This window comes from Ceratotherium simum, chromosome 22 (assembly GCF_057802395.1).
Source record: "Ceratotherium simum simum isolate JZ-2026a chromosome 22, ASM5780239v1, whole genome shotgun sequence".
NCBI classification, from domain to species: Eukaryota; Metazoa; Chordata; class Mammalia; order Perissodactyla; family Rhinocerotidae; genus Ceratotherium; species Ceratotherium simum.
Genome location: NC_141921.1, coordinates 49,756,514 through 49,775,747, shown reverse-complemented (window position 1 = coordinate 49,775,747; position 19,234 = coordinate 49,756,514). Strand labels below are relative to the sequence as shown.

Here is a 19,234-nt window from a genome sequence, read left to right as displayed (position 1 = left end):
GAGGCACAGGGAGGTCCAGCTAGAAAATGGTGGAGAAGCAGCAGCCCCACCTCTCACGGTTGGTCCCCAGATGCACCTGGCGGAGGACCCAGGGCCCTCTGATTAGGCCTCCGATTTGGCCAGGGAGCCTTTACCAGGCGGCTGAGACGCCTGCGGGGCTCAGCACCAAACCTGGGAGGCTGAGGGCTCAGACCCGCGCAGGTCTCACAAAACCAAAGACGTGTCCCCTCGGCCTCCCCACAGGTGACTTTCTACATCCCAGCAGAGCTGGAACCTCTCAGGTTGCAGTGGCCCCCACCTGGCCCCGCGCCCGAGCAGTGGGCCCCCACCTGCACAGCGGGCGGCATGTGAGGCTGGTGACCTTGGCAAGTGTGAGCCCCTGGCACCACACAGCGGGAGCAGATGTGGGGCCTCGCATTCCAGGGCCTGGTTTCCATCGAGACTGAGACCTCGTTACTGGTTCTGAAATCCCTCCAAGTGAAGGCGTGGCGCCCAGCAAGTGTTTTTATGCAGAAATATGAGAGCTCTTCCGCCGACATGGCGTAAAATTGCTTTTATAAACTGAGGTGAACGCAGACGCGGGGGTCGTGGGCCAGGCCCCCAGGTTCCCTTGGACCCGCCGGGCTGACCAGCTAGCTGGGCTTCACTCAGCCTGGCGCTCAGGGCCCCATGGCCCCTCAGGCTTGCAGCCCCAGGAGGAGGAAAGGACCCAGCCTCCACTGCCCCCTCGTCCAGCCTCGGTCTGGACTGTTCACATCCGCCTCGTTTTGCTCCGTGACGGAAACCTGCAAGTCTGTCCCCTGACCTGGCAGCGCCCAGGGCTGGACTCCTAACTGGGGGACGGGGGCCTCCTCAAAGGGCTGAGGAGAGCGCGAAGGCCCCAAAGCTAAAGTGTGGGTGAATTAGCCCAGTGGGGACCCCCGAGCCCCGTTTACTGAGCGACCCCACTCCCCTCGTCGTGGTCCCGAAGGATCAGGGTGCAGCTGTGTCTCCTGAAGTGACAGCACAGGGGCCGGGGGGACCCCATGGCCGACGCCCGGCTGGGATGGTAACTCAAAGTCTGCCCCTGTTAAGATGCCAGTGGTGGGTCTGCCACATGAGTTGTACGGGAGGATTCAATGTCCCCGAGCACAACAAACTGGTGATTCAACTCTGATTCAACCCCTGAGCTCCAGCACCAGTTCTGGGAATAGTTTCAGAACAATCTGTGGTGAAGGAGGCTGAGCATTCTACGGAAGCAGGTTTTCCCCTGCCCGACCTGTGGCTGGGGGGGCTCTGCCTGGGCACCAGGAGCTGCGTCTCCATGAAGAATTGGGGACTGAGTGCACATGGAGATGCTGCCTGACTGTGCGCTCCGGGCAGCAGTAGAATCAGCCAGAAAACCAGGCAAATACACGTGACCAGTCAGGCCGCAGGCTCCCCACAGAGCCGGGGGGTCACCTGGGTCGGGGGCCTACATGGCAGGAGCCATCGGGTGTCCTGTCCAGGCTGACCACAGGCCTCATGGTGGCAGAGGCCTCGGGGAGTTTATCACCCTCCAGGCCCAGGCCTTGGCCTGATGGACCCAGAGACAGCTCTGAGACCATCAGGCCAGGGGGCTGCATCCCACCGGCCAGCTCATGGTAGACGGACAAAACAACTTCACTTTGCATTTACAGCAACGACAGGATCTGCATGTGGAGAGCACAGGACAGCCACCGCGGCCGCCCGCTGTGACTGCCCTTCCCCCACGTCGGCACGGTGAGGACCTGCACACCAGCGGCCTGGACGCTCAGGAAGGGCAGCCCCCAGCCTGCCTTCTAACGCATCGCCATGGTGACTGGCCCTGTGGAGGAGGGTCCTGCTCGCTTTCCGGCCAACGCCTGTTCCGGCCTGGGCACTGTCCTCTTGGGATGTCCCGTCTCTCCCAGGTCACTGTGCCGGTTCTCAGGGGTCAATTTCATTTTCTTCCGGCCTGGGTTCTGGGGCACCTGCTGTCACCCCATGCACCCCTAAGTGTTTGTGCCATCCACCGATGACCAGTTGGCCAACTCCACTCACCAAGCAGGCCGCCGGGGGTGTCCTCCTGGCCATGCAAGGTGTCTGATGCCAGCACTGGCTCCAGGTCTCCCTTGGGGAGCGGCGAGTCGGCTCCGGCACTTTCCAGGGCAGCTCTGGGTTCCAGGGCCCCAGACTTGGGGCTGGACAAAGGATAGGCGATGCACTCAAACCCACTGTGAAGGGAACGGCAGGGCGGGCTCTGCTCACACCAGGCTGGGGTGACACCTGGCCACGGGGGGACACAGTGGCCCAGGGGCCATTCCAGAGAGGAGAAAGGGCCAAGGTGGCCTCTCTGAGACTGAGGTGGTGCAAAGGAAGGAGGGAGGGGGGAACGGAGACTAGGAAGTGGGGAGGGAGGAAGGAGGAGGCTCTAGGACCACCTGAAACCAGGCCGCGGCCCCAGCTTCAGTCCCTCCCTGTCACTCTGCCGGGCTCCCCTTCCTGTCCGGCCCTCATTGCCTGACGGTGCCTTTGTTTCCCCTCCACTAGACTGAGCATGCCATGTCTGGAGGTCACCGCTGTGTCCCCAGTGCCCGCAGCGTCTGGAGGGTGTGGAAGCGCTTGGGGAGGGGCTCCAGGTGGAGCAGTTCTGGGCCATTCCTCCTCAAAGTCGAGGAAGGACCCCCTCCCCCCGCCCCACAGGGGCATCGCCTGGGGTCACCCTTACTCACAACGGGGTCTGGATGGGCATCTCCTGGTTGTCCTCGTCCACTTGGAAGAAGCTGACCTCCGAGTAGGCTGGGAGCTGCACGTATCTGACGCCCGCTGAGATCTTTAAAACCCGGCCATCCTCACCTTCCGGAAGGAGAGTGAAGCAGACTGTGCCAAGGAACGGCACGACACCCAGGACCTGGGTCTCTCTCCTCCTCCCTAGCCTTGCCCTGGGCAGGGACTCAGGGCTGAGGGTGTTTGTGAGGGGCATTTCAGCAGAGCCTCCCAGGAGCAGGGTGCTGGCCCCAAGCCATGACCACATTCAATCTGAGATCATGCTTGCCTTCCCATTCTGTCCCCCCTGGCCCTCGGCTAAACCGTCCACGACCTCCCCAACATCTCTGCCCCCTCACTGTGAGTCCCGACCATCTCCAGGTCTGGGCCTCAGGGCACCCACCGCACCTCTGGCCCATCCCTACACCCTCTGGGAGGGCCTCTCCTTGCTGGCCAGCCCTCGGGTTCACCAGCTGCATACCTCAGCCTCAGCCCACTCAGGGGTGTGGGGGATGGCTTGCCTCCCCGTGGTCCTGGTCACCCGGGGGGACGTCGCCGCTTATTACCTATCTCCCACCTTGACCCAGGGGATGGGGTCTGTCCTACTCGCCTACACCCCTGGTCACATGGACTTGGGGGTTCAGGGTCCAGTGGAGAAGGAGAGTCAACAACAACCAGTGTCAGTGAAGGCCTGTCACCCAGGCTCTTGTGTTGCTAAGATCTGGACAAGGAGACATGGCGGGGAAAATACTGGAAGTACTTTGCCGTGGAAAGAGAAGGTGCCAAGTGCAGCATAAAAACCAACCACGGTTTATCAGCCTCCGTTTCTGGTAAAGATGGAGAAACTGGAACCAATGTCCCTTTTACTCGCAGCAACGAAAGAAGCAGATGAAACATGACGAGACAACGACTTTCAAGATCCTAGACCTCAGGCAAGGACAGCGGCCCCCGAAAGACGTGGCCTCTGTAACTGCAGGTCGCTGCCCTGAGTGTGCGGGATTGGGTGCAGAGCGGAGACCTGAGCAGAGCTCAGAAAACCCCCTCCCTCGGGTGAGGAGACACGGCTGTAAGTCGGGAATAGCAGGCACACAGCAGGAGTCCTCGGGTCCCAAAGACGAGGGGCAGAGAGGAGGGGGGACCCGGCCGTCTGCAGGGTCTGAGGGCCCCTGGGTGGACAGCGGAGCACAGCTCCACTGGGTCCTGGGCAAGGAAGAACCACCCGGAGAGCGGAGGGGACAGGGCTGGGGGGCCTGTTCCAGCCAGAAGGCACGCATACGGGCAGAGCTCTCAGACGGGGCTTGCTTCAGTAACGAGGAATAGTCGGTCTTAGACTGAGCTCTCCTCTAGGCCTAACCAATCACAAAAGCAAGACCTGAAAGGAAGGCATTGCCTCCCAATAACTTAACTGTGCCTGGAGCAAAGCTCAAGAACACTCACAGGAACACGGAAGTATCCAGCCCCAACAAGGTGAAACTCACAGTGTCTGGCGTCCAATCAAAGATGACCAGGCTCACAAAGAACACAGGAGAGCACAGCCCACAACGAGGAAGAGCTCAGTCAACTGAAAGGGACCCAGAACTGACACACATGTTAGAATTAGCAGTGGGGCTGGCCCCGTGGCTTAGCGGTTAAGTGCACCCACTCCGCTGCTGGCGGCCCAGGTTCACATCCCAGGCGAGCACGGACGCACTGCTTCTCCGGCCATGCTGAGGCTGCGTCCCACATACAGCAACTAGAAGGATGTGCAGCTATGACATACAACTATCTACTGGGGCTTTGGGGAGAAAAAGGGAAAAAAAAGGGGAGGATTGGCAATAGATGTTAGCTCAGGGCCGGTCTTCCTCAGCAAAAAGAGGAGGATTAGCATGGATGTTAGCTCAGGGCTGATCTTCCTCACACATACACACAAGAATTAGCAGAAAAGGAAACTTTAAACAGTTATTACAACTGTATTCCATGTGTTCTCTGGACATGGTCAATGACAGATGAGACATTGAAGAAAAAAATATTCATGAACTTGAAAACATAGCTGTAGAAACTATCCAAAATGAAACAATGACAGAAAAAAGAATAAGGGAAAAGAAGGAAGGGAGGAGGGAAGGGAGGGAGGGAGAGAAAGAGAGTCCATGAACAGTGAGGTAACTTCAAGCAGCCTAATATGTGGGTAATTGGGGTCCCTAAAAGAGGGAGGGAGAGGCTGTGACAGAAAAATTATTTGAAGAAATAATGGCTGAAAACTTGATGAAAACTATAAACCCATAGATCCAAGAAGCTCAATGGACTCCAAGCACAAAAAACACGAAGAAAACTACACCATGTCACATCAAAATCCAATTGCTCGAATCAGTGATAAAGAGAAAATCTTAAAAGCAGCCAGAGAAAAAGGACATGTCTGTAGAGACGCAAAGACAAGGATGACAGCAGATTTCTCACTGGAAACAATGCAGACAAGAAGAGAATGGAGAAATCCTTGAAACGCTGGAAGATGAACCAGAAATCTACACCTGGTACCAATATCTATCAAAAATGAAAGTAGGGGCCGGCCCTGTGGCGTAGCTGTTAAGTGTGTGTGCTCCACTTCAAGGGCCCGGGTTTCGCAGGTTTGGATCCCAGGCGCAGACCTGCATATCTCTCATCAAGCCATGCTGTGGTGGCATCTCACATATAAAATAGAGGAAGATGGGCACAGATGTTAGCTCAGGGCCAATCTTCCTCAGCAAAAAGAGGAGGATTGGCAATTGATGTTAGCTCAGGGCTAATCTTCCTTATCAAAAAAAAAAAAAGAGGAAGACTGGCAACAGATGTTAGCTCAGGGCCAATCTTCCTCACAAAAAAAAAAAAAAAGAAAGTAATATCAAGACTTTCCAGACATATGAAAGCTGAAAGAATTCATCACCAGCAAACCTGTATGACAAGAAATGTTAAAGATTAAGTCCTTCAGGCAGAAGGAAAATGGTACCAGATGGAAATCTGGAGGTCCAGGAAGGAATGAGGAGAAGAAATGGTAACCACATGAGTAAATAGATGAGATTTCCTTTTCTGTTTGTTAAATATTCTTTAAAAGATAAATGACTGTTTAAACAAAAATGATAACAATGTATTATGAAGTTTATTAGACATATGAATGTAAAATGTTTGAAAACAACAGTATAAAGATTGGGTTTGTAGAAAAAGAAGTATGTACTATTGTAAGATTCTTATACATGTAGTTCAGTATCACTTGAAGGTAGACTGTGATAAGTTAAAGACGTATATTGTAAACCTTAAAGCAACCTGTAAAATAACAAAACAAAGAGTTACAATTGATAATCAACAGAGGAGATAAAATGGAATCACAAAAAATACTCAGTTAATCCAAAAAAGATAGGAACAGAGTATAAAGGGAAAAATAAACCACTGGGGCAATTAGAAAACAAATAGTAAACGGTAAGATTGAACCTGCTTTATCAATAATTATATTAAATGTGAATGGTGTAAACACTTCAATCAAAACCTAGAGACAGTTTGATTGGAGAAAAAAGCAAGACCCAACTATATGCTGCCTACAAAAAGCACACTTTAAATATAAAGACACAAATAGGTTACCAGTAAAAGGATGGCCAAAGATGCTGACACTGTCAAAAGAAGACTGAGTGACTATATTAATATCACAGAAAGTAGATGTCCGGGGCTGGCCCAGTGGCGTAGTGGTTAAGTTCGCGTGCTCTGCATCAGCGGCCCAGGGTTTGCAGGTTTGGATCCCGGGCATGGACCCACACACCGCTCATCAAGCCGTGCTGTGGCAGCATCCCACATATAAAAAATAGAGGAAGATCGGCACAGATGTTAGCTCAGGGTGAATCTTCCTCAGCAAAAAATAAATAAATAAATAAATAAAATAAAAAATAAACGAAGCAAAAATTGATAGAAATGAAAGCAGAAATAGACAAATCCACAATTACAATCAGAGATTTCAATATACCACTGTCAATAATTGATAGACAAGCAGACAGAAAATCAGCAAAGATATAGCAAACTCAAACAACATCAACAAAACTCACCTGATTGATATTTATAGAATAGTCTACCCAATAAGAGCATAATTCACGCTCTTAAGAAATTAAGAGTTAGAAATCAATAACAGTTAAGTTAGAAATCAATAACAGAAAGATCTCTGGAAAATCTCCAAATATTTGGAAATGAAATAACACTCTCCTAAATAACTCATGGATCCAGAAAGAAATCAAAAGAGAAATCAGAAAGTATTTTGATTTGAATGAAAATGAAAGCACAACATGTCAAAACTTGCGGGATGCAGCTAAAGCATTACAAAGGGGGAAATTTATAGCAATAAACTTCTGTTCTAGAAAAGAAAGGTCTGAAATAAAGAACCTTAGTTTTCACCTTAATAACTACAAAAAGGAGAGCAAATTAAACCCAAAGTAAGAAGAAGTAAGGAAATAATAAAATCAAGATAAGAATCAATGAAATAGAAAACAGACAACAATAGAGAAATCAACGAAGCCAAAAGTTGGTTGTTTATCAGTGACACTGATAACCTCTAGCTAGACTAGTCAGGAAAAAAGAAAGAAGTCACCAGTAATCCATACTGGGATCAAGAGAGGTGATATCAATGCATTAAAGGGAGAACAATGGTATATTATGACAAGCTTATGCCAATAAATCTGACGACTTAGAAAAAATGAACAAATATTGCTTGAAAGACACAAAACACCAACCTCACTCTAGAAGAAATAGGAAACCTAAATAGCCCTATATCTAGTCAAGAAAGTGAATTAGGAGTTAAAAATCTTTCCACAAAGAAAACTCCAGGCCCAGATGGGTTTCATATTGAATTCTACCAAACATTTAAGAAAGAAATAATACTAATTCAACACAAACTCTTCCAGAAAATTGAAGAGGAGGGAATTTTCCCCAACTCATTCTGTGAGGCCAGCATGACCCTGATACCAAAACCAGACAAAGACATTATAAGGAAAAAAAATTCAATACCAATATCCTTCGTGAACAGACATGCAAAAATTCTAAACAAAATTTTAGCAAATGGATGCCCCGATAATTCAATGGGGGAAAGAACAGTCTTTCAACAGATGACATGGGGACAACTGGATATCCACATGTGAAAGAATGTAGTTGGACTCCTGCCTCACACCATACACAAAGATTAACTCCAAGTGGATCATAGTCCTAAATGTCAGAGCTAAAAATATAAATTCTTAGAAGAAAATATTGGAATATATCTTCATGAGTCTGGGCTAGGCTGCCTTCTTAGATATGACAGCAAAAGCACAAGCAACAAAAGAAAAAAATAGATCAAGTGGAATTCATCAAAATTTAAAACTTTTGGGGGCCGGCCCCATGACGTAGTGGTTAACTTCGGCACGCTCCGCTTCAGCAGCCCAGGTTCATGGGTTCGGATCCCAGGCGTTGACATACACCCCTTGTCAGTCATGCTGTGGTGGCATCCCACATACAAAATAATTTTATTTATTTATTTATTTTTCCGCCAAAGCCCCAGTAGGTAGTTGTATGTCATAGCAGCACATCCTTCTAGTTGCTGTATGTGGGACGCGGCCTCAGCATGGCCGGAGAAGCGGTGCATCGGTGCGCGCCTGGGATCCGAACCTGGGCCGCCAGTAGTGGAGCACGAGCACTTAACCGCTAAGCCACGGGCCAGCCCCACATATAAAATAGAGGAAGACTGGCACAGATGTTAGCTCAGGGCGAATTTTCCTCAGGAAAAAAAAAAAATGTAAACTTGCGTGTTCAAAGGACACCATCAAGAAACTGCCAGACAACTCACGTAATGGGAAAAAATATTTGCAAATCAGATATCTGACAAGGGACTTGTATCCAGAATATATAAAGAACTCTAAATAATTCACAATAAAAAGATAAGTGGGCAAAGGATCTGAATAGACATTTCACCAAAGAAGATATACAAATGGCCAATAAGTCTGTGAAAAGATGCTCCACATCACTAGTCACTAGGGAAATGCAAATCAGAGCCACAAGGAAATTCCACTGCACACCCTCTAGGATGGCTTTCCAAAAGATAGACAACAAGTGCTGGCGAGGATGTGGAGCAATTAGAACCTCAGGGAAGGGAAAATGGTGCAACCAACAGGAAGAAAATATCCAGACTGGAAAGGAAGGAGGAAAACTGTTTATTTGTAGATGACATGATACTGTATATAGAAAATCCTAAGAAATCCTCAGAAAAACTAGTAGAACTAACAAATGAGTTCAGCAAGGTCAAAGGATATAAGATCAATACACAAAAATCAATTGCAGTCTGGCAATTTCTGAAATGAAGAAAAGGAAACAATTCTACTCATAATAGCATAAAAGAATAAATCCAAAAAATAAATTTATTGATAACACATTATAATTAAATAACTAATAATAAATTATTAATCATTTATTAATAAATTTCACAAAAGAAGTGGGAGACGTGCACTCTGAAAATCACAAACCCTGGTGAGAGAAGGTAGAGATATAAACAGACAGAGAGCTGTTTCATGCTCACGAACTGGAAGATTCAGTCCTGCTGAAGGCAGTTCTCCAAGCTAGAGTCAACGCAATTCCTAACAAAACCCCAGCAGGCCTTTTTTTTTTTTTTTGGCAGCAATTGTCAACCTGATCCTAAAAAATTTATACTGTATGGAAATACGAAGGTCCCAGAATAGCCAAAGAAATTTTGAAAAAGAACAAAATTGGAGGAATCTCCAATTTCAAAGCTTACTCCGAGGCTACAATAATCAAGACAGTGTGGTGGTGGTGTAAGGACAGACACCTAGATCAACAGAACAAAATCGAGAGTCCAGACACAAACCCCAATCCTACAGCCAAGTGACTTCCCACCAAGGTGCCAGGCAATTCAGTGGGGAGAGGACAGTCTTTCCAACACATGTGCTGGGACAACCGGACATCCACACGAAAAAAGATGAACTTAGGCGTTTACCTTATCCACAAAAATTAACTCAAATGGATCACAGACCTCAATGCATGAGCAACATTTCTGCAGGGAAATAAGAGAAAATCTTTGTGAACTTGGGTTAGGCTAAGAATTCTTAGATACGTTACCAAAACTACAATCCATAAAAGAAAAAATTGACAAATTGGACTTCATCAAAATTAAAAACCTTTGCACTTCAAAAGACAGCATCAAGAAAATGAAAAGATAAGCCACAGACTGAAAGAAAATATTTGCAAAGATGTATCTGATAAAGGACTTGTATCCAGAATACATAAAGAACTCGCATAACTCAAAAATAAGAAGACAAACAACGCAATTTTTAAAAATGGGTAAAACATTTGAATAAACGTTTCTCTAGAGAAGACACACATGGCCAACAAGCACTGGAAAAGCTGGTCATCATCACCAGTCGTTAGAGAAATGCAAATCAGAACCACGAGGAGATGCTACTGACACCGTCGGACGGCTGCTGTGGGGAGTACCAAGTGCTGGTGAGGACGTGCGGAAATCAGAACGCTGGGACGTGCTCAGGGGATCATGAAATGGGGCAGCCACTTTGGAAAACAGTTTGGCAGTTTCTTTAAAAGTTTAAACAGAAACGTACCATATGATCCAGCAATTCCATTCATAGGGAGGGACCCGAAAGAAGTGAAACATATGTTTACACAAAAACTTGAACACACACGTTGAAAGCAGCACTATTCATAGTAGCCAAAAGGTGCAGACACTCAGATGTCCATTGTGGACGAATGGTCAATAAAACGTGGTGTCTGGGTGTGGTGACTATCGGTCAGTAAAAAGGAAAGACTGACTGACAACTGCCACAGGTGGACCTCAAATACCCTGTGCAGGTGAGAGCAGCCGAGGAAAAGGCCCCATGTGGAAGGACTGCATTCACGGGACACGTGCAGAAGAGGCAGATCCATGGACAGAAAGTGGATGCGTGGTTGCCCGGGGTGAGGGTGGGAGCCGGGCTGCCAGCAGGAACGAGGGATCTTTCTGGGGTGAAGGAAATGTTCCGAGCTGGAGGTGTGGCATGGTGATGGCTGCCCTACTCTAAATCTGCTAAAAATCACTGTATCACTTAATACAGGTGAATTTGATGGTATGTAAATGATACTGCAATAAAGTTGTTAAAATAAACCAGTCGTGACTAAATGTGTTTGATATACACTGCTCACCGAGGCCTCCTCGTTAACGCTTATTGAACTAGGGTGAATTCACGTCCATTAAGAATCCTGGGCTTTCGTTTACTAACGGGCGGTCCCACCCCGGCGATGGCACAGGTGCCAGTGTGGGGGCCACTGCACGCTGGGGACCCTCTGCCCTGCTGCCTTGGCCAGAACGTCCAGCTCTGCACCAGGCCCTCCGCTCACCGGGCAGGAGGGCTTTGGGAAGTCAGCTCGCTCATCCCTCTGCATCACCGCAGGGCTGATGAGACCACTTAACAAGCAGCCCAGGAGGGCGGAACTCCGTCCCTCCTCGATTCCCCGTGGAGGACAACAAACTCTCCCCTTGCTAGGCTGTGACTGGCCCTACGCCGATGCGTGCAGCACTGCAGATAGTCACCTGTCCTCTGCATTCTGTAAGATGCGTGATAACTGCAGGCACATGCACACACACACAGAGCACATGTGCTCGCACACACATGTTCACACACATGCAGGCGTGCTTGCACACATGTATGCACACGCATGGCTGCCTCCCACCAGCCGGAGGGCGCACACGCCTGCTGTCCCTTCTGCAAAGGCTCTGGTATCAAGAACATCTAAACAAAGTGACCTTGGAGCGTGCAGGATGCCAGAGCCACATGCCGCGTCTTGTTTGCGTTCCCCCGACTTGAGAACCTGACACCTGTTTATCTTTCCGAAAAGTTCAGTCGTCATCTTGGAGATGCTTACTCTTGGCAACTTCCCCGTCGTCCTGCTGCAGCTGAACCCTCAAGGAGAAGGAAGTTCCTGGGGCCACATCCATCACCTCCGGACCCAGAATCACGATCCTTGTGGCTTGTGCTGGGAGAGAACAGAGCGCGGCATCAGAGGGAGGCTGGGCCCGCCAGCCGCTTGCGCCCAAAGTGAGAGCCACCAGTACGGACCCCACACCCCTACAGGTCCTCTCACGGGCATGAACGTGCGCATGGCCGTAAAGGCTGGCACGTCCCTGCCCGAGCCGCCTCACCAACAAGTGACCCTGGCCATCGTGAAAACTAAGACGTGACCCGCTCGGAGGGTCAACTATAATTATCTAAAGGAATTCATTTCAGAAATGCCTTGATCATATCAGACAGACTGCAGACATCTACCAAATGTTGAAGAGGTGGAGGTGGTGCACAGCAGTGTTCAGGTCTGCACACAGCGGAACGTTCCGGCACGTCCTCCTGCTGGTTGGGACCCAGGTCCTGCATTCCCTGCATCTGAGTCAGGGACTTGCTGTGTGCTGGACGAGGCGCTGAGGCCAGCTGCCCGGGAGCCAGCCTGGCGAGGGTGGGTCCCCCTGCAGGCCGGTCGGCCAGCACCTCCTGGTGGTCAGGGCTGCCCCTGCTCCACTAGGACCTGTGGGGGTGTCTTCTGGGGTCTGAGCAGCTGGATACGGCATTTTCGCACAGCGTGGGCTGCCCCGAGTCTCTGACTTCCCAGAAGCGATGACCTCGGCACAGCACAGCTTAGGGTCTTTAAGCAAACGCTGGGGAAGCTCAGGATGTCAGGCCACCGGAAGCTCTACCCACGATACGCCAGCTGGGAGGAAGCACCCACACGAGCATGTCCAGGGCCACAGGTGCTGGTGGGACTTCGTGACGACTGTGGGGCTGGAGGGCAACAGCTCATGTGGGCGCAGCCCTGCTCTGCTCCAGGGGACCGCCCGGCACTCAGCAGGGTAAAGGCAGAGCCCACCTTGGCTCCGGGGAGTCCGGGGCATGGCCCGAGCCCATTGTGGGGAAGCAAGGCCATGTCTCATGCCTCTTGCCAGCGTCTTTCACACCCAGGGGTTCCGACTGGCCCCTAATTTGGGCGGGGTGGGATCAGGATTCCTTCCCAAGGTGAAGTTACTAAGACGCTCCTGGTGGACCCAGGGCCCTGCCTAAGGCCGGGGGCTGGGAAGGATCCAGGAGCCCCTCAAAGCAGACCCCGCCTGACCTGGGCTTCGGGTGGCTGTGGCACCCCCGGGGGATGTGCTGTGCACTGTGGGTGCCAAGACCCCCCCCAAGTACCCTCAGCCACTTCCCTTCCCAGACCTGCACCCCCACCAAGGAGTCCCGCCTGGCCCAACAGGTGCTGCGTGTGCTGAGGGTTATTAGTGCACTGTGGCCTCTCCCAGCCTGGAGGTTCTGGGGACCCACTCGAGGTACGTGGGGGCTGCCTGGACCAAAGCCTCTCAGGGGCATGGCTCGTCAGCAGCTGCACCCATGGACCTGGCACCAAGGTTCTGACCAGTCACCCATGTCCCTCGCCAGACTGACCCCTGGGGTGGCACCTTTGTCCTGGAGTCTAATGGGAGGCCTCCCCAATGCCCAGGGGGCAACACAGGGAGGCCCATGCAGGCCACAGGCCACCTGTGGTCATGTCAGTGCGGAGAGCTCGGGGTAGGGGGTCAGCTGAAGACCTCGTCAGGGGCACCAGACGCCCAGGGCCCTGTGCTGGGAGACCCCGAGGCTGGGAGACCCCATGGGTGGGAGACCCGAAGGCTGGGAGACCCCGAGGCTGGAAAACCCCGAGCCTAGGAGACCCCCAAGGCTGGGACATCCCGCTTGAAGCAGGACCACTTGGGTCCAAGGTCTGATGGGGGCCTCTGCACATCACGAGCCCTTTAGAAACCACATCGGAACGTGTTTTTCCTAACAGGGGGTGGGATCTTAGCTTCCACTGCACCCCAGCCCCCCCAACTCCTCGTGGTCCAACACCTCCCATGTGACTGCCCAGGGCCACCTGAGAGAGAACACGGCCGGACCCAGGCATGACCCCACAAGAGGACCTCACAAGGCCAACGGAGAGGCGGGGGGACACCCACCTGCTGGGTGGCCATTGATCCACATTCCACGGTAGACGACCCCAGAGCAGTGAGCCATGCTGCCCAGTCCACTGAAGACGTCGCTGTGCCACTGTCCCTGCAGAGAGAACTGCGTGGGTTCAGACGGGCATGAGGTCAGGGGGCACCTCCATCCCCGCACAGCAGGGCGGCCCCCTGGCTCCAAGGGGCCCCGGGCATGGAGGCTGCTGGGAAACCACGCTGTCTTGAGGGCGAGAAATTACACTTTATTCGAATGCAACCCAACTGGCTTTGCAAAATGCACTCCTCTTTGAGCTTTTAGAATCCAGGAAGTTTGGGACCAATGGCACTTATACAAAACGCAAACAAAACACAGGCTCAAAAGGGCACACTTGTCAGCACAAAAATCCTTTCAATACAAGGACATTGCAGTTGTACAGAGTGTGTCATAAAACACGCCAGGTCTGCGCGCGGCAGCAGCGTGGGCAAAGGAGCCGTGAGTGTTCGGCACACGGGCCCTGATGGTGAAAAGGCCAATTAAAAACACAGCGTGAACCCACACAGCCGTACAGCTGGGGAACGCCGACTCTGCCTCCCCCACAGCAAGCCTTGCTTTCTAAACCATACACACGACTCGGTGGAAGAACAATGTGAAATAGCAGGACAGGTATTTTCCTGGAAAATTTCAAGATCCTATTTTATTTGACTGTGAATCACTCCTATTGGAAGGAGAATTAGCCAAAGGCACCTCCTGGTTCTGTTCCCTCTGCTGCGGAAGCTAATGGGGCTCTCACTTTCCTGCCCTGCGTGTGGGCCGAGGCCGCTCGGCAGCTGGGGCCGGGCTGCAGTCAGGGCGGCTGGGGCCTCTTCCCTGTGGAGGGCGCTGCCCGCAGGGGACCCTGGGCCTGGGACAGGCGCCACAGACTTGGGGAAGGAACGCAGGACACTCAAGGACGAGCAGCTGAGGCCGGGGCCCGAGGAGCCGCAGAACAAGTCGACCCCACGTGCCCAGGGTCTGGCCTCCAGGTGACAGGGTGGCCCCAGAGCTCTGGCAGGCCCTCGGGAGCAGCCATTCGGGGCTACATGGCAGGCATGGGAACAGCTCCCGAAGGCTGCAGCCCCAACGAGCTCAGACACCCCAAAATCTGGGGAAAAAGAGCTTTGCACAGGCTATTTGGAACACATGGTCCCTGTGCACGAGGGGCTGGGAGCCTGATCACGTTAAGAGATGATGGCAGCTCCGTCATCCAGGCCACGTCAGCTGCTGGCCCGACCACAGCTCACCCTCAGGCCGGGGGCACAGACAACTTGCAGCCCTCGGGGGCGCCTGACAGCAGCAGTGAAACAACATCTCTTGGCTTCGGGGGGGCCATGCTGCCAGCTGGGGGTGCCAGGTGGGCAGAGGCACAGCTGCCTCTGACGGGGGCCTGGCTGTCATGGAGCCGCAGGGCAGCCTCATCCCTCCAGCCCCAAGACCCGGAGACTGAGTTCCCCGAATGGTCAGTGTTGAGTGCGGCTGACATCACAGAGAGTGTCTTGATGTCCCCTAAGATGCAGCTCACGTCTGCAGGCCATGGGCCAGATCAAAATGGAGGGAAGGCTCTAAGGTGTCATGGCAGACGGAGAACCTGCAGCCACCCAGTGGGCCCTGTGCTGCCGTCCTGGGCTAGGGGTGGGGAGGGGGACTGCCCCAGAGTCACCAGCTGACCACCCCTGGTGCCAGCACGGGCCTCTGAGCATTATCTGTGGGTTCTTAGGGCCTGCTACCAGGAATGGGTTACTGTGCACGTGTGCGTCATGGGGCGTGTGCGTGTGTGTCTGTGTTGTGTGTCTGCGCGTGTGCATGCATCTGTGTGTGTGTGCATGTGTCTCTGTGTGTGTGCGAGAGTCCGTGGGTATGTGTGTGTGGTGGGGGCAGCAGTGCTCACTGACCACGATGGGCAAGGTGATCTGGAGGGGTGGGTAGCAGAGCAGGAGAGTCCTGGGCCAGGCCGGGCTGCTGTCCTGTGTCGGGGTGGGGACAGCCCTGGAGCGTGCGGGGCACGTGAACACGGGTGCCAGAGCTCTTCTGGCTTGAGCCCAGTTACGCTGTGTTTGCTGGGACGCGGCGGGCGACTCTCGGCGAACAAGTCGCTCGAATGCTCTCCTTACTGAGGAGACCGTTCTCCCCAGGACACCATCCCCAGGCCAATCAAATGCAAACCGCATGTGAGCCAAACTGAATCCATCACCCTGACCCCGCCTGGCCCGTGAGCCTAGAATTCATGCCCTTTTCTAAGGCCTCAGGCCTCATGCTGGGAGCTGGGGATGCAGAGCGACGTTGGCTCAGTCCCTGGGCCCAGGCATCCATAGATGGTGTAACGGGACGTGGTCAGGCCCCAGAGAAAGCCTGGGCAGAGGGTGGTGGCCGCAGGGAAGGGTGGCCACCTCTCGGAGCAAACTCCTTCACGTGGGGCTGCGCTGCCCTCGCCCCTCCCCGCCCTGCCCCTCCCACAGCAGGAGCTCTGCTCACTGCACCACGCTGCGCCCTGGGCAAGCGTGCCAGCTGCCCTCACAACTGCCGTCCTCATTCCCGTCCCTGTGCAGGTGTGCTGGGCTCAACCCATCCTGCGGGTGGACGTGAGCCCCAGGGCCGGGCCATGTGCCGAGGCTGTTCAGGGGCAGGTGGGAGACTGGGATTCAAGATGCCGGAAATCAGCTCCGGAGCTCAGCTGCACCCACCACTGCCAGCTGCCGGAGCTGGACATGTCGTGCACCAGCACGCAGGACCTTGTTTCAGCCTCCCTGTCGCCGTTCTCCATCACATGACTCAAGTGTTCCCGCCAAATGGCAGCAAGGTCCCGAGGCACTGGCTCAGCACCTCCCAGCGGCCTTTCCCTTCCCTCCGGGTTGTGGTCACGTCCACGTCTCATCGCGTGGCAGGGAGGGGGGCTTCCTGGGGGCAGGAGTCACATGTCCACAGGGGCGGACGGCTCATGATGAACTCTGGCTCCATCAGGACAAAGTGCGGCTGAATCACCTCAGGCCAAGAGACTGCACACAGCACGATGACCACCGGCCCGTTGGCCGGGTTGGGTCACAGTCACAATGAGAATGGCCATTTCTCCTCTCTGGTCACCCTCCCCATCTGCTCGGCCCTCTGCAAAGCACCAATGGGGGCTTCCAGAAGGAAGGCCAGGCCATGGGGTGAGCCCGGGAAGGAGAACACTCAGGCGGGTCATTTAACACCAGAACGTCGGCTGATGGTCTGTGGGGAACGGGGCTTCCACCGTCAGCCAGGGAACAGCTGCCTGACGAGTGTGCAAACCGCTGTAAATGTGCCCGTCAGACAAGACCTGCACCGGCTTCAGGGTGAGTGGTGTCAGGCTCGCAGCCGCTGTTCAGGCTCTTGCTCCCAGCATTTAGCCTGGTTATCAATGACAGGCCCCCGTCGATCACACTCCCAGAATCTGAGTCCACACCACAGTTCGGGGTGAGCTGGATATTCATGGCTTTAATGCAGAACTTCACTGGGACAAACACATTCTGGTGAGCAGTGTAACTAACCCAACAGCGCAGAATCCTTTCTAATTAGTGTTATAAATCACATGTCTGAAAATCCTGCCCTTTCTCAGTTAGCTGACGCACTCCCAAAGCACAAACAAATGCATATTAATGGATCTGACCGAGGAGGCCGGCACCCCGGGGGTGTCATGGGGCTCCTCACCACAGAGGCCGAGATCATTGCTGACACCATGCCCGGGGGCACACACACCTGGTGTTGGGGGCTTCCACCGCTCTCCCCGCTCCTCCCTGCCCACGTGAGGACCTGTGCTCAGCAGGCACAACTTGGGACAGAGGCGATGACGACAGGGCCAGTGTGGGAAGGGCCACCCCCCAAGTAAAGCGAGACTGAGGGGAGCAGGAGTCCAGCCTTAGGATGTGGTCCTGCAGGATGAGAGGGAGGCGTACCTAGTCACCCCGTGGTTGCTGAGGCGACCCTGGGACCCTGAAGCGGACGCTGTGGGCCGGTGGCCCAGCCTGGCCTCTCCATCCCAGTGTCTCCATCCTGGCCGGGCTCAGGGACACGGCTGAGCGCTCACAGCTCCCAGATCTGGACCCGCGTGCTCATAGCTTCTTCGATAACACTTTGTCTCGATGACACTGTTTCACTGAGCACAGTCACCAGGTGGTGGGAGGAGGACAAGGGGCTCCTTCAGTGCCTTCCCCACTACAAATGAGTTTGAATAAATTGTGAGCAATAAGTACTTGACTCTTCTCGTTTCAGGAAGCACTTGATACTCCTGTTCTTTCTGAGGGAAAAGTTACTATGCTTTTATTGGAGTTTTTCTGCAGCTGTGGTGCCCCCTCTTGCGTTTTTGGGTGCTCCCAGGAACATACTGAATCTCCACTCCGGTCAGAACCCACTCTCCCCGGGCCTGGCTCTCCCAGCCGCTGCCCCAGACAGTATTCACAGTCTGGAGGAAGGAATCCTCCCCCACCATTGCCAAACCTCAGACCTGAAGCCAGTGAGGACCTCCTCTGAGGTCACGGGCTCCGAGACCAGGTAGCAGTGGTCTGGGGTCAGGTCACATACGAGGATATGGCCCCAGGTCACCTGCCTGGGCCCTGCGACTGTCCAGGGGGCCGGGGTCTCCAGCTTGCGAGGCGGCCTGCTGGGGCAGCAGTGGCCACATGGGCCAGCGTGTTGGTGGCACAGGTTGGGTATGTTACCCATCAGTCTTTGTGGATGTAAGTTCCCTCACTTTCCAATTAACAGCAGGTCCACAGGGTGTCGTGTTTGACCTCTTTGATCCTGGTCATACACTCCTCGGATTTCAAAGTGTGAATGTGATGAGTTTTGCTGATGCAAGTACAAGCTGCCTTCATGTGTCTGGTTCTGACATCCGAACCCCACAGGGAACACGGGGCTCCGGCAGCCCAGACCCCTCCTCCCACGTGTGCTCAAACCAGGCCAGATGCTTCTCACGGTCTTTCTGTATTCAGTGCACCCTTGGAGTCACTGCCCCACATTCCTGGACTGTGACCTCTTGGCTGGAGGATGGTGGCATGGGCACAGAAGGCCCCTGGCATTCCTGGAGACACACAGGTGAGGAGAGGCAAAGCTAGGAGCCGCCCGCAGGTGAAGACTCACATAAGGCGGGCCACCTGCTCTGTGCAGCCAGCAGGTGCACCAACCAGCAAGCCTCCCTCTGTGAAAGCCAACGTGAGAAACACAGCCAATGCACATGGAGCGGCGCCCAGGGACAGCCCGGAAGCCGGCAGCTGCTGACGGGGACCACGCCGCAGCCACACAGGTAGGGAATGCTCTGACTTGCAAACACACGCGCGGCTCACAAAGAGCTTAGGCTTGCCTCCCTTCCACCAGGCATGCTGCTCGCCTCCACGGCACACACATGGTTCCTGGGCTCCATCAAGGACTTGCCAAATGATGCCACTCTCTGGGGGGCTGCCCTGCGCCCGCGGGGGGTCACCAAGCTTCGGCCATGTCCTCGGGAGGAGCTGATGAGCTCGCTGCCACTGGGT

General features: G+C 53.5%; 1 protein-coding gene across 1 annotated transcript in view; it reads right to left on the bottom strand.

Annotated features, from left to right (window-relative positions):
* MORN1 (MORN repeat containing 1) overlaps window positions 1–19,234 on the bottom strand; it is a 62,118-nt gene that overhangs the window by 31,190 nt on the left and 11,694 nt on the right. The window contains exons 7-10 of the mRNA XM_087446977.1: window positions 13,730–13,826; window positions 11,626–11,736; window positions 2,712–2,835; window positions 2,041–2,213 (exon numbers count right to left, since the gene is read on the bottom strand). Of these exons, the coding sequence (XP_087303103.1) occupies window positions 2,041–2,213; window positions 2,712–2,835; window positions 11,626–11,736; window positions 13,730–13,826 (505 nt within the window). The remainder of the gene's footprint in view (window positions 1–2,040; window positions 2,214–2,711; window positions 2,836–11,625; window positions 11,737–13,729; window positions 13,827–19,234) is intronic.